This window comes from Bemisia tabaci, chromosome 7, assembly GCF_918797505.1.
Source record: "Bemisia tabaci chromosome 7, PGI_BMITA_v3".
NCBI classification, from domain to species: Eukaryota; Metazoa; Arthropoda; class Insecta; order Hemiptera; family Aleyrodidae; genus Bemisia; species Bemisia tabaci.
In genome coordinates this window covers 16,872,427-16,896,829 of record NC_092799.1, presented here as the reverse complement: position 1 = coordinate 16,896,829, position 24,403 = coordinate 16,872,427, and the positions used below count along the sequence as shown (strand labels likewise).

Below are 24,403 nucleotides of genomic sequence, written 5' to 3'. Positions count from 1 at the left end.
TCGGCATCAACATCAGAATGCTGTAGTGAAACCGACAGTGCAATACACAAATCAAGCGATTCTTTTTCAGAGAATTCTTTAGTGAATTTGAAGTCTGGCTCGAATCAATCCCTGCAGTCGTTTGAAAAAGCAAATGACAAAACTCGTAAATTAAGCCTTGAAGAAAGAGAAAAAGTACTCAAAGAGTTAGATGAAATTGTTTCAGGTGATTTTCTGAAAAAAATCCAGAATTTTAGTAACCCTCAAGCACAAAAATTGGAAGAAACAAATTGTAGTCGAAACCTTATGAATGACCAATACTTTACATCATTGATGAGGATTAATTCCTCCAATTTTAAGGAGTGTGAACCCTCTGTGAACAAAATCCACCCGATCAAATCTGTGAACATCATACCGTCAGACAGTTCGGACGAAGATGTGCCTGATATCACATGTGGTAGAGTTGCAGCACTAGCCAAGCATTTTTCAAAATTAGGTGAAGCAGGCATCATTAAAAATTATGCAGCCACCAAGAATAAAAACTTGAATAAATGTTACGGATCACAACCTAATCTCTCTTCAACTAAAGACCTAGAATTTTGTTCAGTTCTGGATAAGCAGTCAGAAAAAATAACCTTACCACTTTCGAAAGATGAAAATAAAACTTATGAAATTATTTTTAAGCCAGTTGGTCAGAGTCTAAAATCTGTAGGTTTCAGTATGGACAGTCTGATAGATGTCGGTCAAGGAGTCCTCTTGAGAGAAGTCAAAAAGACAAGTAAGAAAAAGGAAAAGCAAGATCAACCAAGAAGTATACCTGCGAGTGCGACATGCGATGTAATCTTTCCAACTTGTAACAAAGAACCATTGCTTCGAAAAATCCGTTCCATCCAAGTTGACGAACTTGAAATGGGCAAACAAATCAATACCTCTAAAAGCAATATGTTTTCTAAGCGCTTTAGTCTAGATAGTTTAAATTCTAACAAATTAAATAGCGTTAATAGTGATATTTTTAAATCCACCCCTAATTTTATGAAACTCAAGTCTAATTTAGAAAATTTGAAAAGTAAAAGCAATAGTGAAATTGACTCTGAAGGAGCTTTAGAAAATATCAAACAGTTTCTAGCAGATGAGGCTCTCCTTGCCAAGCAAATTAAAAGCGGAAGCTTTGAGCATTTTGAGAGGCATGGCAGCAACTTTTTCAACTCACGTCAAAAGAGTCATAGTTTTTGTGTGGATGACAAATCGCGGTTGGAAGAAGTTGATGAATCTTCCTTCGACGAAATAAGTAGAGCAGCATCAGCACTGAAAGATTACGAAGCTCACAAGAGTTACATGCTCAAGAAATTAAAATCTTTTAAAATTAGTATTCCAGAACGAGGAAAGTTAACCAAGAGTAATTCCAAATTAAAGCGAAGTAGTAATTTTGATGAAACTAGCGGTGGCAGTACAAAAACAAATGCAGTGCCACTCAAACCCAAACATCTCGTTCGAAATGAAACAATCAGCTGTGATAAACCCAAACCGAAGTGGGAGAAAACATATCAGACCATAAATCAAGAAAAACTCAAAAGGTGGTTTAGTGTCAACACGGATGAAGCTAGTAGTAACTTCATATCGGGAGAAAAAGATGTCGACAAAGAACCGCTGGGGAGAAGCGGCTCCAGGCGCTTGAACCGGCCTCATTTGTCCAAAATCAAGAAATCTAAACGCCGTACACTGGAGAAACAACACACTTTTGTTATAACTCCAATTAAAGTACCAGAACCCCTCAGAAACACAAATATCTGTACTATTAATTCCTCTGAAAGTGACGGGAGTCCGGTTACTTGGTGGCGGGGCCCGGAGCAGCGGCGGAAATCTGACTCGGACATGTCGAGAGTCAGAGGTGCCAGCTTGGACTACAGCCGTAAGCTGTGAGAACTGATCAATTGCTTATTAATGTTGTTTAAATGTTGCATCATGCCATAAATATGCCTGGAAACTTCTCTTATTTTTGCATGCAAGGATTTTTCGCATGACTTTTTTCTTCTTTTTTTTCGAACAATAATCATACAAATTATGGATAGCAGGCAAACAGCAATAAAAGCCCTTTACTAGGGCGCCCTTTGCGTTATCATCGCAATGAAGCGCAGGTATATTATCATCTGACACAAGCGATTATATGCCTCAGAGTAAGCAGAGGAATCATTAGCCAATGACTGATTCATCAAAATTCATTTCATGTTGCAGTTTTTTTTACAAAAAATTAACTTACAATGAAATCAAGACACTGGCGGCCCCCTTGTGTTCCTTCACTTTTTCCTCATGTGCAAATTCAGCAATTCTCTCAAAAATACAATCCAAAATCCCTTATTTTTCCTCATAATTTCCGCCAAAATTGCCTCAGTTTCTGAATGAGATTCATCACTGTTTGTGAATGTCTTCAATCACTAGCTGTGCCTCACTTTCATTGGATTCACAAATCGCCCTTTAGAACCTTTTTTTTTCCACCCCTGTAATATTCGTTTTACTCGCCATTGATGAAAATTTCAGTTATCATTTTTCTTTTTTGTAAAAGTCTCTTTGATCGATTCCCCAAGTACTGTATTTTTTCTGTAGCAGGATTATTTGATTAATTTTGTTTCGTTTCCTTGATTTGCAGTGGTTTTTGTGTGTGTATCATGTTTTATTTTGATTTTGTTTAATTTTCCTGTACTTCAATTTTTACTCCTTGTACCGCCCTCTCCTGCAGTATATTTTATTCCGTTTTCTTTTGCGTATCGTAGTTTAGTCTCTAGAAACTTAGATTTTTATCAGAATCCATTCTAAAGAAATGAGTTACTTTTTTTGTCTCATTTTTTTAATGTAATCATAAAGATCTATAGATCTTGGAAATTTATAAACCTGCAGCTAAATTATTGAAAGTATGTCGGCACAACAAGACAAGACGAAGTCCTATCTTAACGACTCAATGTCTTGCACTCCGATGTCTTATTGTGCTGCCATGAAGTTTCAGTAATTGGTCCCTATGATGATTAGGTCACTTAGCTTTTCCTTGGGGAACTAATTGTCAAAATCAATTGTCATCATTAATAATGTATTTTTTGTTTCACTGAATTTTTAGGCTGTCTCATATCTTTTAACGTCCTTAAGTAACACAAACTGAATACAATAAAGCTCTTCTAAGATATGACAGACTTTAAGCAGAGCAAATGGTTCAGTCAGCCCTTCCATTATTATTGTTCAGAAAATGTTCCTCTTCGTAAATTTGTTCAATCACTAGGATCACTTTAAATCATAGTTTTTTGGACATCATTAAGGGAAAAATGTTGATTAATCTTATACTTTTAAATTTTGCTCCCCCTCCCCCCTGAAAATGGGAAAATAACTGCAAAAATACTCTTCCAAAACATTCTCTAAACAAACGGTATCTGAATTCCAAGCCCAAAGGAATATATTCTTTCATTGGAGTGACTAACTTTTTGTCTTTCTCTATTTGCAGCGGGCCCACGCAGGATGAGCGAACGGGATTTACCTTCCCGAGTTCTCACAGAACAATCTCAGAATACTCGCGGGCAGCTTCCACCTCACGTGCCCCAGATCCACAGTTCGAAATCAGTCCCTTCCCTACACAGTAAGTTTCAAAATGTACCCTCTTTTAGGTTTGTTTTTGCTCAGTCATCTTGTAACAGAGTGTCTACGTGGCTGAAAAACCGAGAGCTCTTATTAACTTGGGCAAAGTGGCCATATTCAAGGAAAACTGGGATAAGTAAAAAAAAAAGATTTAAGCAAAGGAAATAAGTAAAAGGCTTGAAACTTTGAGAACCTTGTGAGCCTGAAGAAAAATTCTCAAAACGCCGTGAACTTTGGTACTTGACAGTTACTTCAGCCAAAAATTTTCAGTTAAGAGTGCTCAGTTCCAGTGCTAAATTGTGTCTTTTCTATCCACAAGTGGACTTGTAGGAAAGTTTAGGAAAAGACTGGATGCACAAAATTCAGCAATTACTTCAAACCCTGAAATCCTGGCTAACTGGGAAATGTTATATTTGCAATATTGGCCAAGCAGACAGAAAAATTTGAAAAGACTTGAATTTTCCCTTGCACTGGATCCTGTGAGATCAACATCAAGATCTTGACTAGTATTCCTCATCTGTAAGGATTTAAGCTCATTATCTATGAGAAGTTGCCTTCTTCTCCTTACTCATTAACTCATTACTTTTAAGCTCATTTACTATATCATATTTGTATTTCTCTTTTACAGGTGCTAATAATGAAGTGCCTCCCATACCTAGATCCAACCAAGAAGCATTTAATCAAGGGTACACCCGCACATCCTCTACCAATAGTATTCCGCAATCAAGAACTTTGCGGTCGAGGTAAGACTCTATTTTGAAGTTTTTATTAAAAACGTTACTTTCTAGTCAATTTGACATGCAAGAAGATCAATTTCGCTACCTATGCAGCCTTTTGGAGTAATTTCTCTTAATTAGCATTGAATATAAAGAATGATACCTCTGTTGGCCAAGTTAAAGGCTATATCTCTGATAACAGGTAACTGCCTAAGTTTTTTATAAGTAACTGCCGCAATAAGTTGCACCGAATACACTTAATGTACTATCCTCTCGCGAAGTCAATTAAGTAACAAATGAATAAATTACATGACGATCAAGAGTTGCTAATAATAGTAGGAATGGCATCAAGAACAATTAAATCAATTATTGGTTTGCTCATATGAACAATAACAAGCAACTATTGAAGCACCCTCTCTTGCTGTTGAAGCCTGTTTGTATCCTTTTTAGTGAGAGATAACTCCAAATTTGGGAAGAATATCACAGTTTGAAAACGTCCGTGGGTGTCATGCCTAGAAATGGCAACACTCACTCCTTTTTTTTCTTATTTTTTAAAAAGAAAAAAAATGGGGTGCCCCAGGTCTCAAATAATTGAAGAAGCAATAGGAATAAAAAGACCAATCCCCAAGGCTGTTAGCAATATCCTGTTTTGCCTTATCATTTATTCAACAAAAAACAAAAACAAAAAATAGGTGGGCTTATTCAAGTTCCTTTTGAAAAGTGAATTGGAAATAATTTTTTTTTTTTCTGGGCGTCAACATAATTGCATCAAAAAAGATTTGTACAAGAACTGATTTTGGCTCCTCCTTTCTGTTGTCTGGACGTTTGAACAGCCATAGTCACCTCTGCATTTAGAGTCTCTCTAAAGTCTGCTCCTCTTATCCTCCTCTCACAGTCTCTTATTTCATTTAAATTTTATCTTTCCAGGTCGAGCCAGAATCTGAATGACTCTCGATCAATGAACAATGCCTACCCTCAGGGGCACCCACCAAACAACGTAGGAATGCCGCATCACCAGCAGTTGACTCCCAACTATCCACCTGTGCACTCGCCCCAACAGCAGTACACTCCCAACTATCCTCACAGTCCTCCTCATCCAGTCGGACACCCTCCTAATCATCCGATGAATCACTCGGGACATTACGGAGGTCATATGCCAGGTCACCCTCAACAACAGTATACTCCAAACTACCCTCAAAATCCTGCAGGAACTCCGCAGGGTCATACGCCCAACTACCCTCACAGTCCACCGGGACCTCCCCCTCAACAATACTCAGCATCAATATATGCGCAGAGTCCTCCTGCTCATCCGCCAAGCCACCTGTCGGCTCAGCATTCTCTGAACCAATCTTCCCAGGAAAACGGAGAACGCTTCTATCAGAACTTGAGCGTCTACAGGAATCAAGAAATTCGACAGAATGGTTATATCCCGCAAAACACAAGCTTGAATCAGACAGCTTCAAGTATATCGAGTCCAGGGAACAACGTTCATGGAAATCTGCCTTCACCTACGAAGAACAAGTAAGTGATATTTTTACGAAATCGAGATTTCATACAGCTGATCATCAGATGGAATTCATCTGACTCAGTTTGAGCCAAAGTTGAAGGGAAGCAGTTGAAACAAGTTATTGAAGAAGAAAATATGAGTATCGTACAGATCTAAAACAACAAGACCTTGTCTTAAATAAGCACCGAGGGTACTGGCTGTTAACTTCCTTCAGCAGATAAACTATATCAACAGATCACTTGCACTGTGATTTTTACCCACTGCAGAAAAAAACTTGCCTTTATATTTTACAGTAAAAAATTAAATTGGTTTGGGTTATCTGTGGGCACTAGGTAGTTTTTTTTTTTTTTTATGTTCGAGGAAAAATGGAGGGTGAAGTGACTTACAAATGAATGATCTCGGTGAACTTAAATTAAATGGAAAGGCAGATAGCATGCTAGGAGACAAGGAGCAGTAAATCACTGAGTACATTATCAGGCAAGAGACAATACAAGACGCATTTTCATTTTTCATTTTCGCCAGCTCCAAAGATTTGTTTTATGAAAGCTTATTTATTTATCATACTTTAGTACATTAAATGCATTACTTTTACAGGCCGAAAGCGCGTGTCTAGATTATTTTATATTCAACTATGATTAAGTCAGTAACTTGATCTATGTAAAAGAATATACTGCAAATCACACTTACAATTTTTTAAATTAACAGGATTTTTTTTATTATTTTATTTTTTTATTAAATATTTTTGATCCTCTAGAAATTCCTTCAGCGAGTAAAGACTTTCCCTTGAGATATTTTTTTAATTTCCTCAAAATTTTGAAACTGAATTTCCTCCTTTAATGATTACCTTCACCTGTGGGAGGACCGAGTATTGTGGCGGTTAGGCGTCGCAGAGCGCCATAGAGCGCTGTGAGAGCGACTCTTTTGTATGTATGATTACCTTCAACTTTTAGTAGATTATTACAGTAGCTAAAAATACATTTCGACTCATTCCGTATTCTCCCTTTCTGTTTTTGTGTAGGTACACTGCAAGTAATGCAGATCCTCCCAGAGGCTACTATCATCCATCTTCTCCGGGTAATCAGCAACCTAGACAGTACCAGTTTCAAGGAACGAATCCGTGGGAGCGTGAAGAAAGAGAAAAAGTAAGTAAAGCAAGTTTTTCCCATCTGTTAGCAGTTTTTTCTTGGAAGAAGTATTGGCATTTTCGTCTGCTGATCTAATGAATTGTATTTTCCCAGGAGAAAATGAAAACAGAAACAAGAAAATCGAAGTTTGATGAACTTCCTTTGAAGTAACAATTCCAACCGAAAGTTAATTAAGTTTTGATATCAGTAAACATTAATGTTGTGAGTACTTTCGACAATGTCCAAAAAGCAGGTCATAAATCATTGTCTCCTGTCAAAGATTCGAATCTTGTCTGTGCTGTTTCAGTATTTCTACGAAGATTCTATCTTTTCATGGGAGAACTGTCGGGTATATTAGTCTGAAAATTTCAGACTCTTTTTAGGAGGGTGAAAAGAAAATCACCAGAAACTTCAGGAAATTCATGTCACAGCTTTCCATTGTATAAATAAAATATAAGTAAGAAATACGGGTAATTAAGTCTCATTCCTCCATGCAGGAGATACCGAAATGCACCTACCAAAAATATGTCAGAAGCTTTATCTGTCAATTGCATTAACTTGAATACTAACATTTGATACGGTGTGGATTCCCAAAAAATTTCGCACTGATTTGGGTTTAGTTAAAGTGTCAAATTCCAGTTCAGGTAGGTTCTGAAGCAGTGTTTGAAACTCACAGGCGCCAAATGCGCCTAAGAAATCAGTCATGCCAGAAAAAATGAAGGTTCTGCGCCAACCTGGCTCAAAAAATTGCCCCCTCTCAAAAATAAAAAAAAATCCCACTTTTTCTGTTTGGTGTTTTTTCGAAATTTCTCCCAACTTAGGACTACTAGTTCTGTAACTAAAACATCTTCCATCCACCCTTTCACTAAATGCGCCGTGACATACAGGCTAAAAGTCAATGTGGCCCCTAAAAAATCTTTTATGGCCCTTACAAATCAAACCTGATGCGCCACATGGCTCCTGAAATTCAAAGATGAGTTTCGAACACTGTTCTGAAGTCAGGTAGAAGGAAAAGAAAATTTTTCTAGACACCCTGACTGAGTTAAATTTTTGAAGTGTGGTTCACAGCTCACTTTGAAATCTTCCAATTAATTTAAAATGATCAAATATTTTTGTGGAACTGATATTGATTTTTTATAGACCCAACTTAATAATTTTCCATAAATTTTCAGGAGCAGTTGAGGAAGAGAGAAGCAGCACGAGCATGGAGGGATCAGCAAATTGCGAAACTGCTGTCGCTTGGACCTCATCGATCTCAGAGTCAGGAGGAGCAATTGAAAGCGCTTAAATTAGAGAAAGAATTTGAGAGGCGAGCTCAAGAAGAAGAAGACGAAGAAGATGATCAAGAGAGTGCAGAAAGAGCGCAAGGACTTTTACGTCTTGCGCAGCAGCAAGACGAGAAAAGGAACAACACCGCCAACTCTACAATGAGTGGCCGACTTCAACCTCAGCAAAATTCAAATCATGCTCATTTGAACGGAACCCTATCAAGACCGACAATTTTGCCAAATTTGCCTGTGTAAGTTACTCATTTCTCTACGTTTGTTGCTCATTTCTTCATTTCATGGCATCTCAATCAAGCTGAGATTAAATTTCTGAAATAGTGGAATCAATCTCCAAAAGTTAGGTCGTTTTTCCGGCCTCTTCCAGTATCTCTATATAATTAATGTTATTGACTTTGCAAGAGGTCAGCATCTCAGATTTTGTATGAAGCAAACACTTTTTTAACCCAGACAATTTTCTTGATCCCATCATTAAGTTTCCCCACGACAAGTGAAACTGAAGTGCATACTCACCATGAAAATTTTATTTAAACGTGAGGCAAATAAATACATGTCTCATTAACACCTCAGAAAAAATGGAAAATTATGTACCCATCACACTGGCCCATCAGAACAAAGCTAAGCAAATCGTTCATCTGCTCACCACACTTCAAGAATCAATTTTTCTCCTGGTTATTTATGGTGGTCTCCTTTAGAATTTTCATGTGTAATTTCTCTGTTCATCATATTAAATTGTCTTACTTCACAGGCCCCAGTATAACTACAACGGCTACAGTTCGAATCAAAACAGTCCTGCAGGAGACAAAGTTCAAACTCCATCCCAACGTCTCGACATACTTCATCTGAGCCCATCTCAACCACCGCAACCGCCCGAGCGAGGCTCGTCATTCGCAGTCATGTCCCAGTCCGTGAGCGCATTACGGTCGCCCCCCTCTCAGACGCTAAACAATCCTCACCCTCCTCCAGTTCAAAATAATAGGAACGAAACGCCAACCACCAAGAGAGTATCATTCCAGGAGACAACAACAACTTTGAGCTCTCCAGCCGAAAGCATATCACCACCACCACCACCTCCGATCTCGGAGAAGGTCAGAGAAGATCCTAATGTAAGTATCGAGTTCAAAATATTTTCTGTCGTGCTCATCTCTGGTATTCATCATTTATAATTCCGAGTAAATCACCTAGATTGGAACTCAAAGGATTTAACCACACCGTTCTTGCAGGAGAAGTTAAAGCTCAAATTAATTAGACTGCATTTTGCATTTACAAACTACGATTTCTAGCTCACAGATAAAAGCACATATCTGCGTAGGTATACCAATAGCACATACATCATTTCTACAATGAGCTAGAAATAGTAGATCCTCATTGCAAAATGTGGTCCTATTTTGAACATGTTGTGGCATTTGCTGAATTCTAGTATCTCATTTGGCATTGACCTGAGTTACCTTTACCAGTTAAATGCAGCGGAATCAAGTCAGACTAAGTTATAGGCATGGAAAAAATGATTTGGGAATAGTTCTTAATTCAAGCAGTAATTTATTTGCTCCTGTTAATAATTATACGTTAAAAAAAAATATTTCGCACGTGATAACAGTCGTCAAATTTTTTACCTTAGGTTGAGTTTTGTGGAGGGCTAAAACTTCAAACTTCTATTTTATTTTGGTATGAACTCGGCAGAATTTGATGCGGCTCTGTCAAACTTTTTAAATAGGGAGCACCTCAAAATCTTAAAATTATATAAACAGGAAGATAAAAGATATCTTTAATACAGACGTTTACAGTCTACTGAATTTGCTGCAAGGAAGTTGCTGAAGTTGCTGTAGTTTGGATATCTTCCTTGTTTTTAAGACGCAATAACCGTTTTGCAGATTTTAATATGTATGTTCTATCTTAGAAGACTTATTGACTTATCTTTCTTTTGAACAGCATTTCATTGATGAAGCTGAAACTCTGTTGGCCTCTCCAAAAAGTCCTGATACTTCCTTTACGGGATCTACACCAGGTGTTATTGGAGCGCAGGAAGTTTATAAGTAAGTAAATCTGTTTGAAAAATGAAGAAAGATTTCACTCACTCATGCTAATTCATTTCAACAAGAAAGATCATTATAAGTTAAGATATTAACTATTTGAAGCGTAGCCATCTACAAAAACTTTTATTCCATTGAACTTCCCTAAATCTATTCCCGCAGGAGATGCAGTTATTTTTAATAGACAGTTACATGATTTGAATGGGATTTTTATCGCAACCTCAGAATTTTTGTCAGTTTGGCAAATATATTATTAAAGTCAATGTCACCGTGCACAACATTTACCGTGTGTAAAAGCAGATTGCAAACATATGTGTGTGAAAAATGGGTCCTAACTTTATCTAATCTATTGAAACTATTTCGGCTAATCTGTTTTTTTTTTTTTTTTTCATTTCTCTTCCTGTACTCATTCCTGAAGCTAAAACAAATTTTATAGATTTGGTGGAAAACCTGATTATCTGATCGGCTGTACCCTCATTCAATGTTATAATAACTAAGAGAAAAAAGTGAGATTTTGGTACAGTTGAAGAGGGCAACCCTTCTCCCTAGCAAAATTGAATTTTTTGAAAATTATATTTATTTAAGATGAATTCAAATAGCTATTCTTATTTGTTACTAATGAAAATTAATTTACTCATTCTCTCTCACTCAATAAAGATCTTCAGACACGTGCAAGAGGCATCTGGTTAAAGCAATTAGCTTCTGTAAAACTTTCGAAAAGAAGTTGTTCCTGAACACTCTGAGAATGAGTTTATTAGAATTCGCCGTTTTTAGAGCATTTGTATTAAGACCTCCTCATTTCAAAGTTTGTCTTTAAAATCACTGATTGCAGATACAGTATACTCTCTCTGTATAAAGCATTGGCAACGGGCTGAAAAATTATTCATCATTGAGAAATTTTCGTCATAATGAGCAGTGCTGTGATTACGGAGGAAGTTGAACATACTGAAGGATTGTTTTGCTATAGGAAAATTTTTGATCTAACGAATGTCATTACAGATTACCTGTATGGGTACCTGTATTTGTATTGGAAGAGATTTATTACTTTGAGTAAAAAATGAGGTGCATCAAAAAAATAATCAATTGCTCTTTTCAAAATTTTCAGAGATCCACGGCAACGGAGACTAGCAGAACAACAGCATCAAAAACTTATGTCAAACCGTACAAGCACGGTTCCAGAGAAACTCAGTTTCAAAGAAAAAATGAAGATGTTCGCCATGGAAACAGGTGAAAACGGAACGCCAAGGGATAAAGTGAAAATCTCGAAAGCTCAACGAGAAATCGACAATTTAGGCTCTGGACTCACGCCAACCAGCAATAATTCAACAACTCCGGTGGCAGCTACGAATGGTAGTAGCACCTAGTCAATCAAAAGTGAATATGAATTGTGTCTTAAACTTTTTATCTGTCCCACAAATTCACTAGATTTGCAGAATCTTCAAAGAGAAATTTTTCTAGAATGAGTGATTTGAGTGAGCTTGACTTCACTTGAACAAATACTTTTTGACCAATTATTTCCTGAAAAGGACGCGATCAAAAGGAATTTCATTTCCCCGAGATATTGACTTATTTTTTAATAATTTGTAACCTGTCGACCAATTTTGTGCCTCTTCTTGCACTCAGTTTGTTGGGAAGATACTCTCTGAGTTTTGATGATTTTATTTTTCCACTTTTCATCCTCAAATTTTGCTTCCCTACCATTCTTGCCACTGTAACTCTTCAAAATCGTGTCTGTAAATGTTATGTCATTTTGCTGGTGCTTAGTAAGTACAAATCTGATCAGGTACTTAAGAATATTGTTTTGATTAATATCTGATTTCTCGGAACTCAAGGTAGGGGGAACAAAACGAGCCTAGAGATACAAACGTGTTAACAGTACTCAGGAAAAAAGCCCTGCTTAATCCTCTAATTTGTTCTTATGCGCAATAGGACTTAAAAACAGTCAATATTTTCATGTTATTCATTTTTTTGACTTACCCTAGAACCTCTGACTTACATTATGTATACTTAAAGTGAAAAAATATGTTAAATCTCAACCCTATGCGTTTAATCTCACTGTGTGTTGGGTACGATTTTATTCCCTGATCCACAACTTTTCATAGAGGTCGCTTTTAAATATTATTCTCAACCTCTCATTCATTTATAATGACCCTCAATGATTTCAGTACCCATTTCTCAATTTTTCTCTGTTTTAATTTAGTAGTTCGAATGAAATGTCTGGACGAGTCGCTGCACCCTCAGACTTTAATTAAGCGCAGTTTTTGTCCCTGGTTAATGTGTTTTGTAGTTTTATAAGCTTGATATTCAAACAGGACCCCTCACTGAGAAATAATCATTTTTACTGTCTGAATTTCTCTAATACAGCATTTTGAGTTTTATTACCAGTGTAGATCTATAATATTTACGATTTTAACTATAGTTAATTAAGAAGGATAAATCGTGAATTGCTTGATTAAACTCTTTGATTTTCTCGTTGGGAAGCTAATGTAGCTGACTTTAATATTTTATGCATAAGTCAAAATTCCATTGAGACTGGGGCAGTAAAGGGAAAGAAAATTCTTATTATGAATTACTTAATTGCAGGTGTTCCTCTCCTGAAAAATTCTACCAAATTTTTATTGCTAGAAGTAGTAAAGTTCAACCAAAAAAAGAATAAAATTAATCAATTAGTTCATGAATGATTGAAGGATTGAACATATATCGAGTTTTTTTCTTTTTTAATTTTTCCTCTCTTTTTTCCCCATCATTTTATTAAGTTCTGATACTCAATTAAAATATTATTGATTATTGGCTGAAATCTAAATATTTTTACCACCATGTTTCTCAATTGTATTTAAATTTCAAGAAAGGAAGTTGTTAAATCTTCAGACATTGTGGTTTGAGTTAAATAATTATTGCTTTGTGATAAATGTCTAATATTGTTTGAACTCTGCAAGTTTATCAAGTTGATTTTAAGATATATTATTGAAACGAGCACGTTTTCCTTTATTTTCAAAGTAAAGTGATCTATTTTGTATAATAATGACATTAGAACTTGAATTAAATACCTTCTATCGTCTTTTTGTTAAGCTACCTATTTGTTTGCTTTACTCTCTAAATTTTGTTGAATAATTTTTGTATTATTGAATTATCCCTCTATCCCTTTTATTTGTATGAATGTAGTTAGTTTTTGCGTTTTATTGTAGTTTTTCTTTTAAATTTTATTTGCAGAAAAATTATCCCTTTGCTACTTAATTTTTATTTTATTTTTGATTAGCCATCCCCCATTTACCGTTATTCATTTTGTAAATACGTATAGTTATTGATTACATATTTTTACTTTTTCCTTTAATACTGTTGTAATTATTTCTTAAGACCTTTATTTTTCTAATCTTTATTTTTGTATACTCTAAATCGTAGTAGGTTGTTCCCACGAGCAAATTATTTGACTCATGTCTCCCATTGTAAACTTATTGCCTCAAGTAATATATTTAATTTTTATACCATGTTGTCAATTATCCGTTTCTTGTATAGTAGATTGGTAAATCATTGTATTTTATTATCAATTTGACCATAAGGTAGTGAATCAACTTTTGGCGATGAAGCTGTCTTTAATAATTTTATACAGGTAAAATAAGATATTTCTGTCGTTATTCTATAGTTTCTTTTGATTTCTTCTCTGCCGTGCTAAGAAAGAACGCTACATGAACATTCGATTCCTGCCGAATTTTCTTCGATAAAACATTTATTTTTTAGGAAATTTATGATTCTTTCTTCATGGATTACCAGATAATTTAGATTTAATCACGAGCAAAATCCTCTGAAAATTTGGAAGCAAAATGTTCACAAGTTTTCCAGAAAATTTTTACTGAACCAAAGGAAATTTGGCGACGTCTGAATACTTACAGCGTTCTTCCATAGCATGCCAGTGCTGAACATCGTTTTGGGAAACATGAGCATGACATGTAATTTATTTACATCAAAAAGAGATACTAAACTATGGCCCCATTGTAAAAATGAATTTAATTAGATTGTAGGGCTCTTGTTATACTCTTACAAACTCGTGAGTATGTTTATTTCTAAGTCACATTTTTACTCACAGAAAAAGATGGATTTTATCATTGTTGCTGGTACCTTTTTTTATTGATATCAACACTTGTTGATTGCGATTAGTGCTTTTAGAGTATTTTTAGCTTTTGTATCTTTTAAATCGCCTTGCTTATCTTTTTTTCTTTCTTTTCGACAATGTCGTTACTCATGATCCTTGTTTCATGGGATGAAGTTTCGTAATTGTATGTGTAATTGAGTGTAAATTAAATTCCAATAATTGAACAGTATTGTATTTAGTGCCATTCAGCCAAATTTGAGAAGCTGCCTCTGTCGTGACGAACAGTGGTGTTTTTGTAAGTAATTGTTTCTGCATTGAGTCGTGGTGAGTTTTTATTCTCATCAAATGCCGTCCAAGTATCTTGAGACTGAAGTGATCCACTGAATATTGCTTATCAGAGTCGTTTGTTATTTTAGCTCCTAATCTGTAAATTCTCACAAAGTGTAATTTTTGTTTCAGCAAAGGCAATAAACTTCGTGGGTACATCTGATAGAAGTATCTTAACTCTGTAATTGTGTGTAAAATTTAAGAAAAAAAATTTATTGGTTATTAATAAACCTTCCAAAATCTTTTATTATTGTGTAATTATGTAGTTACAAATTTATCATTGAAATTATTCTTACCTATAAATATATATTTGTAGTTAACATTATTTTTTTCTCTTTCATAGACTATTAAACTATATAAAGAATATTATTTATGGATCTTTATTTTTTTTAAATCATTTACTCCATTTAGTCCTCTATGATCACTTTTTTCACCACTTTCTAGTATTTTTTACAAAAATATTATACAGATAGATTTCAAAAGCTCCAGTCACTTAAGCTAGTGCATAACAAGTATAAAGGTAGTAAAAGAGGAAGCCAAATTAAAACATGAAATGTGGCTGGATGTATGATTAGGGACCTGTTCCTACAGGAGAAAGTGACTTAACTTAATAAAAAGGCATAGAAGAATAAAATCTGAGATTTTGGCGCAAGTTGGACCCTGAAAGCTTATTTCTGGGTTCAAATCGAAAGTTCTCCAATCCGGCTGAAATGAAGCTGCACCCCTTTGAAATGACTCAAGAAGTCGTATTTCCCCGTCGGAAAAGCTCCTTGAGTCCACTGACGCTTGATCGCGCCATCGGCGAAAAACGCGCATTTGATCAACTCCCAAAGAGGATCAAAAACACTAGTTTTGAACGTTTCTCGGTTTAGGAAGCTGCGGGGAGCATCGGGACAAAGCGCAATTGACTCTACGCCTCGAACTCAGTGGGATTTGACATTATCGAGAAAAATCAGCTTAGTGACCATGGACAATATTTTTAGGGTCCAAAGGAAAGGAGTTTCTTAACTTTAATATGTTTCCTCTGGCCTATTTTAAGACAGTTTCTCGGCTTTTGAGGGGACTCAAGAGAAGATGACAATCAATTGGACATATTACATTAAACGGAACTAAGCACCAATTTGAGTTCCTTTTGAGGAATTTAGAATCCCGGATAGCGCGTTCTGTCAAACGGACCTAAGCACCGTGGAAAAGCATTGCGAGTATCGGACAGAATAAGCCGGACGCCCGATTCCGCCGCCAATCCGAGCCCCCCTCTACCTTTCCCACCCTATGGCGCTTAGGTCCGTTTGATAGAAATACGTCCAATTTATGATGGATAGAGTTGAAAAATACGTAGCTTCAACTGTGGCTTTGGAATTCTCCACTCATAATTTAATTTTGATAGAAAAAAAAATCGAATTTGGAAAGTCTCGTCATGTAAATACAGAAGATTCAAAAAGGCCTTCAATTGAGGCGTGATACCTCACGCGTTCCGGAGAGTTCAAATAGTTGCATCCCTGCGCCTTAGCTAGACGATGGAAGTTTAATATTAAAGTAGCGTCCCCGCGTTGTTTTTCGGTTTTCCTGTGCCGCTACTGCAGTTTCGACCGTTCAGGCCGTAGTTTAAGGGCGCTAAAGCCAGGATTGTATTTCGGAAGAAGAAAATTTTACCAGAATAATTAAAAATTAAGAAGCAGGAATATTTCAACTAAATAATAAAAGGAACTCAAATCTACGATATAATGCAAAAAAAAATTTGGAAAATCTCGTCGTGTAAATACATAAGATTTGTAAACGCCTTCAATTGAAGCGTCATACCTCACACGTTCCGGAGTGTTCAAATAGTTGTATCCCTGCGCCTTAGCAAGGCGTTGGAAGTTTAATATATATTAAAGTAGCGTCCCCGCGTTGTTTTTCGGTTTTCCTGTGCCGCTACTGCAGTTTCGACCGTTCAGGCCGTAGTTTAAGGGCGCTAAAGCCGGGGTTGTATTTCGCAAATGGATAGTGTTTGTAATCGTAACAGCTAGGATTATAGTTTATAGCCAGTTTTACATCCAAAAAAAAAAGTAATATTTTTGAAAATTTTAATTATATTTATAGCTTCTATAGTGATACTAATCTTAAGTCCAACCACTCTCTAAGTCTCTCTTACAAAAGCTTGAATAAAACAAACAAAAAACTCAAAAAGAAACAAAATTAACTGAACCAAGAACATGTAAAACCCACAGTTTCCTAAAAGAACTATTAATAAATGTCCTGAAATTATGTTAGACATTAACCGAATTCTCAATGACCAGGGCCGAATTAACCTTCTTACAGTCTCGATTAATACTATAAAAGAGATTAAAATTAGGGGAGTACCCAAAGGAAAAAATTAAAAATTAAAAAAAAAAAATTAATTAAAAATTAAGGAGCAGGAGTAATCTAACTAAATAATAAAAGGAACTCAAATCTACAATATAAGGCAAAGCAATTTGGAAAATCTCGTCATGTAAATACAGAAGATTCGAAAACGCCTTCAAATGAGGCGTCATACCTCACGCGTTCCGAGGAGTTCAAATAGTTGTATCCCTGCGCCTTAGCAAGGCGATGGAAGCTTAATAGTCCAGGCGCCTGGTAAGTCTACCTGGAATTTTGGGTACACAGCGATTTTTTTGGCTTACTACATGTTTTTTGGGTCGCTGAATCCGAATCTGAAGTTTCCTACCGCGTATCTGGTGAGCATTTTCCGCCATTTTGAAAAAATGGCCTGAAAAGGCCTTTTTTGCGATTTTTTTTATATAGCGGCTACGCATGAGAAAAAGTCCCGGATTTAGTTAATGCTTTGAATAGCTGACAAAATTTGGAAGAAAATAGTATATAAAAATGCTAGGATTGCTCAAAAATTGAGGAACCTCGGATCTCGGAACTTTGGAACGCTTCGGAACATGGCTGACCGCGGCGAGCCGGATCGCGCGTTGACGGGTGCGCCGCGAAAACGTGAATGGGCGCGATGTTCACGATGCTGCATCTTCCTCAATTTTTAAGCAAATGTAGCATATGTATACACCGTTTTCTTCCAAATTATGTCAGCTATTCAAAACATTAAGTAAATCCGGGACTTTCTCTCATGCGTAGCCGCTAAATAAAAAAACCGCAAAAAAAGGCCTTTTTAGGCGATTTTTTCAAAATGGCGGAAAATGCTCACCAGATACGCGGTAGGAAACTTCAGATTCGGATTCAGCGACCCAAAAAACATAAAATAAGCCAAAAAAAATCGCTGTGTGCCCGAAATTCCAGGTAGCCTTATTTTTAGCTACCAGACGCCTGAACTAAACGTTTATGCTTTAATTAAACAGGGGAAAAAGAAGTCGGGGTACAGGAACCCTCGAACAAACAAAAGCAGACCCGAAATGTTATAACCCTGGACGTGAATGGGCCCGAAGAGGTAACAAGGCACTGTAGCGTACTACGTGACAATTACTGTTATTATCAGCTCGATAGCAGCACATTCAAATAATGTATTTTGCCACATCTCGGAAAAATCACGGCAGATTTTAAAGTGTGCATGTTCTTTTACTCGTTCAAAATAGACAGTGGAAAAGTTGCAACGTCGCAAATTGAGGTATGGACTTTTTTTATCTCACTTTTGGTGATGAGAAAATGTGTACTTAACTGCGAAAGCGTCAGAGTGTAATATCAGTGGTAATCGTGATCTTTCGCCATCAAGTCGAGGCGATACTCTTGAAGGCGCTCTGAGCAACTATACCACCTCGGAAGTATTGCACAGTATCGGACGGAATTGAATGCGCACTAACGTATGTAAATTCACTGGAATTCGTAGAGTCCTATAGATCCTGTGATATGCGACTCCTGTTGGAAATGGAATAAAAAAAGAAATACATGAATAATTCAAAAAAAAAAACAAAAAAATAAAACAAACAGATTCATTCATAACGGTTGAAGAGCGAGCCGATATCGAGGTATAAGTTAGCTGAGAGTACATCGATTTGAAACTGAACTTAAAAAGGATAGATTCCTCTATCGCAAAGTCGGATGATTTCGAAGGCACCAAGATAGTATTCTAGACCACAAACGCCATCTGGGATTCTTAAATTTTAAAATTTTGTATGAAAATTCGACCTCTATGTGAAAAACATCCATTGCCGCCAAGGCTCACAAAAAGGAATCAAACAGGTGCCGAGATAGCATCTTAGACCACCATTCACTATCTTGAATTTTTGAATAATGAAAATCTGAGTTGAAATTCAGGTTTTCCGTCAAAAAATACCACGTGGTATTGAGTTTCAAAAAAATTGATCGATCAGGAGTCGCATATCGTACGATAAAGGCTACCAGTCAAGTTGCCTACGTTAGTGCCAGTGGCGTAACGGACTTCCGCTGGGCCCCCCGTAAAATTTTTTCTAGGCCCCCCCCATGTCGATAAAATTCCAATATTATCCCTCCCTCCCACCCCTTCCCATTTTTTGGCCCGAGGCATCCCAAATCACGGACTTGGACTGCCTCACCCCTCACCGTCCCAGATCCCGTACCCGATTATATGGGACTCCTAAAGGATCAAGGATCTTAAGGGTGGCGGGGGCCCAGCCCAGGCCCAAGGATTATTGGATCTCCCAAAGCCCGAAGTACGAAAAGTGACAAAAAAAGAAAAACAATTTAGTAATCACTGAGTGGACATTGGAAGGCAGGGGCCCTCCAGCAACTAAAAAGTTCGGAACAGTCCGAAAGAAGTATGAAAAACCCCGAGCTTGCAATAAAAATCGGAGGAAGAAGCCCCATCTCAGTAAGTAAATGCCCAAAGTTTGAAACCTAAGCTAAGCATCAAAGATAGAGAGAGAAAAAAAAAATTCCGGCGGCCGAGGGCCCCCTTGGCGCCTGGGCCCCCCTGCATAGCAGGGTCTGCGGGGGCGCCCGTTACGCCACTGGTTAGTGCGCCTTCAATTTCGTCTGATACTGTGCAATACTTCCGAGGTGATATAGTTGCTCAGAGCGCCTTCAAGAGTTTCGCCTCGACTTGATGGCAGAAGATCACGATTGCCGCCGTCAGTACACTCCAGGACGTTTCTTGAAACTCGGTACAAGGTGGCATGTTTTGACGGAAACCTTGAATTCCAACTCAAATTTTCATAATTTAAAAATCCATTATACTGGATGCGGCCTAAAATGCTATCTCGGAGCCTGTTCGATTTATTTTTGTCAGACTTGGTGGCAGTGGATGTTTTTCACGTAGAGGTCGAATTTTCAGTCAAAGTTTTGAATTTTAAAACTCCAAGATGGCAGAAGTGGCTTGGAGTGCTATCTTGGCACCTTCAAAATTATCAAAAAGAGGTTGTTCCAAAAACGCCGATTTTGGCCCCCCCCCTGGATTTGGCCAAAACTTTGCTCAGATGTTGTACTGAGTGTCCCCGATGCTTGGGCAAAATTTCAGCCCCCTCGGATAATTAGGGGGGAGGGGGCAGGGGGGCAAAGTTGCAATTTTTTTAAAACTTTAAAAATCGATATCTCGCGAACGGTTTGAGTGTAAGTGTTGCGGTTTGCGCTAAAAAACGTCAAAAAATATTTTCTACAAGAATATTAATGCTGTTTGCAAGGTTGCGTAATTTATCGCGGTCATAAATCGATTTTTTCGATTTTGAAGGTTCGACTTTTTTTCGTTTTTGAAGGTTCGACTTTTTTTCGTTTTTCGTCTCTCCTCTCTTTGGAATCGTTGCTACGTGAATAAAAACCTGTTGAGGTGATTCTCCATAAAAGTCTGCATCTACCACACTTTGTTTGATCTTGGGGAAACGATTCGTTCGTGAGTTATAGCGATTTTTCTGCGCGTTATCGGTTACGCGCGGGCGGCTTGTCGGCGGCGCTCCATCCCGCGCGGGCAAGGCAGAGGTTGTTTCACCCCCAGGACCTTATATTCATGCTGTAGGCTGTAATTATCGATATTTTCTCCTCCCCCCACCCTTCCCCTGCCATAAATATTTGTTTAATACTTCGTTATACAGGGTATCCCAGACCACCCGTAACAGGTCTTTTTCTCGGTTGGTTTAGGTAGTACGAAGTGGGGGGCCGTGGAATTGAATAGGGAATTGACCCCAAGGAATCCGAATTTCATGGTCCCGATGCCCCCTTAGCCACCCTCGGGGGGTAAAAGGGGGAGGCACAATGTCTCCCGACTTTGGGGATCGAGACCCCTTCTTCACCTCACAAGGGGGGCATGGGGGGTTTCGGGACCGTGAAATTCGGATTCCTTGGGGTCAATTCCCTATTCAATTCCACGGCCCCCCACTTCGTACTACCTAAACCAACCGAGAAAAAGACCTGTTACGGGTGGTCTGGGATACCCTGTATAACGAAGTATTAAACAAATATTTATGGCAGGGGAAGGGTGGGGGGAGGAGAAAATATCGATAATTACAGCCTACAGCATGAATATAAGGTCCTGGGGGTGAAACAACCTCTGCCTTGCCCGCGCGGGATGGAGCGCCGCCGACAAGCCGCCCGCGCGTAACCGATAACGCGCAGAAAAATCGCTATAACTCACGAACGAATCGTTTCCCCAAGATCAAACAAAGTGTGGTAGATGCAGACTTTTATGGAGAATCACCTCAACAGGTTTTTATTCACGTAGCAACGATTCCAAAGAGAGGAGAGACGAAAAACGAAAAAAAGTCGAACCTTCAAAAACGAAAAAAAGTCGAACCTTCAAAATCGAAAAAATCGATTTATGACCGCGATAAATTACGCAACCTTGCAAACAGCATTAATATTCTTGTAGAAAATATTTTTTGACGTTTTTTAGCGCAAACCGCAACACTTACACTCAAACCGTTCGCGAGATATCGATTTTTAAAGTTTTAAAAAAATTGCAACTTTGCCCCCTGCCCCCTCCCCCCTAATTATCCGAGGGGGCTGAAATTTTGCCCAAGCATCGGGGACACTCAGTACAACATCTGAGCAAAGTTTTGGCCAAATCCAGGGGGGGGCCAAAATCGGCGTTTTTGGAACAACCTCTTTGTAGGTATCTGTCTTAAAAAGGAATCGTCATCAAAAATCTCGGAAAACAATTGAACTTTTGAATGACTGTCAAACAGTAAAAATATTTCATTCTCCATGAAGTATTTTAATGCAATGTCACTATGAGCTGTAAATTCTTAACAATTTCCAAAAATCGCCACAATTTTTTTGGCTTAAAGTCATCAATTTTAGTCTGAAGTAATCATCGCAATTTTGAAATTGTCGCTTACTTTCTTACTCCCGGCGTTTAAGTCTCCAGAGATGTACATAATGACACTAATTCTACCACACGCATAGGTGGGCATGCGTGAATCTATGCGAGTAACAAAGCTACCTGAACAAGTCGCATTGGTAATATAAATTAGTAACTTCGCAGATCAGCGGGTTGATTATTGAAATCGATAGACTAAACGATAGACAAAGAAGACATAGGGAAAAAAGAGCGATCCCATTGGTTGAAATGGGTGATTGCTGTAGACCAAGGGAGAAAAGGATGAACTGACTATACGATCCCTCGTGAATTGCCGTTGATTAGTCTATTTCTCACTTCATTTGTCCATTGTAACCACCCGCTTCCACTCATATAAACGCCTCATTTTCCCGTTGTCTTCTTTGTTTATAGCTTTGTTTATCAATTTCAATAATCAGCCCGCTTAAGTTTGTTTTTACCTATTACCAAAAACTTGGAATTGGCGGATTTCAAACCTGAACCGTAAGGTAATTGGATAGCTCTACCTACAGACTGATTATTTAAATTGGTAGACAAAGCGATAGATAACGAGACATAGGGAAAATGAAGCGATCCCATTGGTCGAAACGGATGACTGCTATAGACTAAGGAGGAAAATGATGGACTAACTATAAGGTCTCACGTAAGTTCCCGTTCGTTACTTGTCTTTTTTGTCCATCGCAACCACCTGCGCGCTTCCACCCACAGGATTGCTTCATTTTCCCTTTGTCCACTATATCTATCGTTGGCATGCTCAATTATTTAAATAATCGAATGATCGATAATCGGTAAACGAACTATGTAGCTAATCGGTCAAGAGATTAAACAACGACACAAAAATTGGGATAAAAGCTGTAAAAACAAGAGAGGGAGAGAGACATCCATCGACAGCGAAATAATCGATTAATCGATAATCTTAGGTTAGGTTAGGTTAGGTTAGGCTAGGTTAGGTTAGGTTAGGTTAAGGTACCCGCCATCCCACCCCTCCCTTTGCCAATTGGACTCTGGGGGCCCGTCCTGCTCCTAACGGGTGGAGGGGCCTTTGGTCCATCTTTTAATAGATGGTTACACCAAGTCGAAAGTAAAGAATAAATTCAGATATTGTATAAGGACAGAACCATGTATAAGGACAGAAGATAAGAGGTGCATATATGGAAAGATTATGAAGTGGTGCGAAGAGATAGAGTGCACTATAGATTAAACACTCAGACAGAACTCAAGTGGGCGTTATCGATGTCGCTGCACTTAAGTGGTTGAGAACAAAGTTGCACTGCTCGAGTGCACTCGGAGCTAATCAAACCACTCGAGCTGATGCAATTTTCTCGCATCTTGCAGAGGAAAGTTGCATCAGCTCGAGTGCGATAAAGAGTCTTATAAAACGACGAGCGCAGCAGGTAGGAGAATCATAATGTCTTCACCACAGTGGATCGTAGTATCACCGCCCAGCTCCCCAGTGCCGTCGAATTCCGCGGAAGTCCCTTCTTGCAAAGAGTGTTACGTTGAACTATCAAGGTGCGATGGAGAACCTCGACCTCGAGAAGCCCTCAACTTCAAAGACTGTGAAGAGGAAGGTAACAATCAAGGATATTTTCTCCAAGCCGAATGGGAAGAAGAGGTCGAGCGAAGGTGCCGGGAGGAGCTCCTCGGAGACTCCTGCTCAGAAACAGACGTCGACTCCGTGGAGGAGCTCCTCCTCTGCGAAGAAGCGATGCAGTTCTCCTCGGACGGGGGAGAAAGCGGAAGCGGAGGTGAGGGAGGTGCTGGAATTATCGCCGACCCCCTCGCCGGAACCGGCGGAAACCCGGGACTGGGAGGAGGAGATTCCAAACACACAGGCGCTGATCGAAGAAGAAAAGGAATTTCAAGAGGACAAAGAGAAGACGCGACTCCGGAAACTGGCGAAAGGCAACGAGTGGATCCTCCTCATGACAAATCTCGTCTACCTGACGAGTTGCGGTTTAGCGCCTCTTCCCCGGGTACTGGAACTGATGACGATGGAGCTGACGAAAATGACTATGGGTGTGCAGAATTGGGGGATCCTGGCGACAGGTGTGTTGAAACGGTGTACGAAAGCAACAATCAAGGAATCAAGGAAAGGAATCAAGGAATCAAGGACAATCAAGGAAAGAAATTGTTGACTTGTGGCGTTCCGGATTTGGTGGACGTTCTGGTCGAAGATAGACGAAGATAGACGAAGATTCACGACGTTTTTCGACTTGGAACTACCTACCGAGATCCGGAAATCGTTTCAAAATTTCTGGCTCGCCTCTCCAGCGGATCTTTCCTGGTCTCCGTCCACGGCTGCCACCTGCACTGCGTCCACGTCTGCCGCTTCGCGAACAGCACATGCAGGTGCTACATTACCAAGCACCTGCGTGGGCGGTTCGGGAGGTGGTTGGCTCGCCGAAATGGCCAAGAACGTGAGTTCACAGAAAGCAGGTGGTGTGCTATCGCAATATACCTATGCCGCGGTAGACGGAGGCCAGTTAAAGTTTGCGTCGAAGGGAGAAATTGGG

The 24,403-nt window shown here is 38.5% G+C and overlaps 1 protein-coding gene across 7 annotated transcripts in view; it reads left to right on the top strand.

Moving 5' to 3' along the window:
• The window catches only part of cno (adherens junction formation factor afadin), a 289,893-nt gene extending 274,856 nt beyond the window's left edge, over positions 1 to 15,037 (top strand). For all 7 annotated transcript variants that reach the window (XM_072302285.1, XM_072302284.1, XM_072302283.1 and 4 more), the window contains 8 exons: positions 3,464 to 3,595; positions 4,223 to 4,337; positions 5,238 to 5,831; positions 6,836 to 6,959; positions 8,114 to 8,460; positions 8,973 to 9,330; positions 10,154 to 10,257; positions 11,360 to 15,037. In XM_072302285.1, the coding sequence (XP_072158386.1) occupies positions 3,464 to 3,595; positions 4,223 to 4,337; positions 5,238 to 5,831; positions 6,836 to 6,959; positions 8,114 to 8,460; positions 8,973 to 9,330; positions 10,154 to 10,257; positions 11,360 to 11,618 (2,033 nt within the window). In that variant the 3' untranslated portion in view covers positions 11,619 to 15,037. The remainder of the gene's footprint in view (positions 1 to 3,463; positions 3,596 to 4,222; positions 4,338 to 5,237; positions 5,832 to 6,835; positions 6,960 to 8,113; positions 8,461 to 8,972; positions 9,331 to 10,153; positions 10,258 to 11,359) is intronic.
• Positions 15,038 to 24,403: the final 9,366 nt, after the last annotated feature.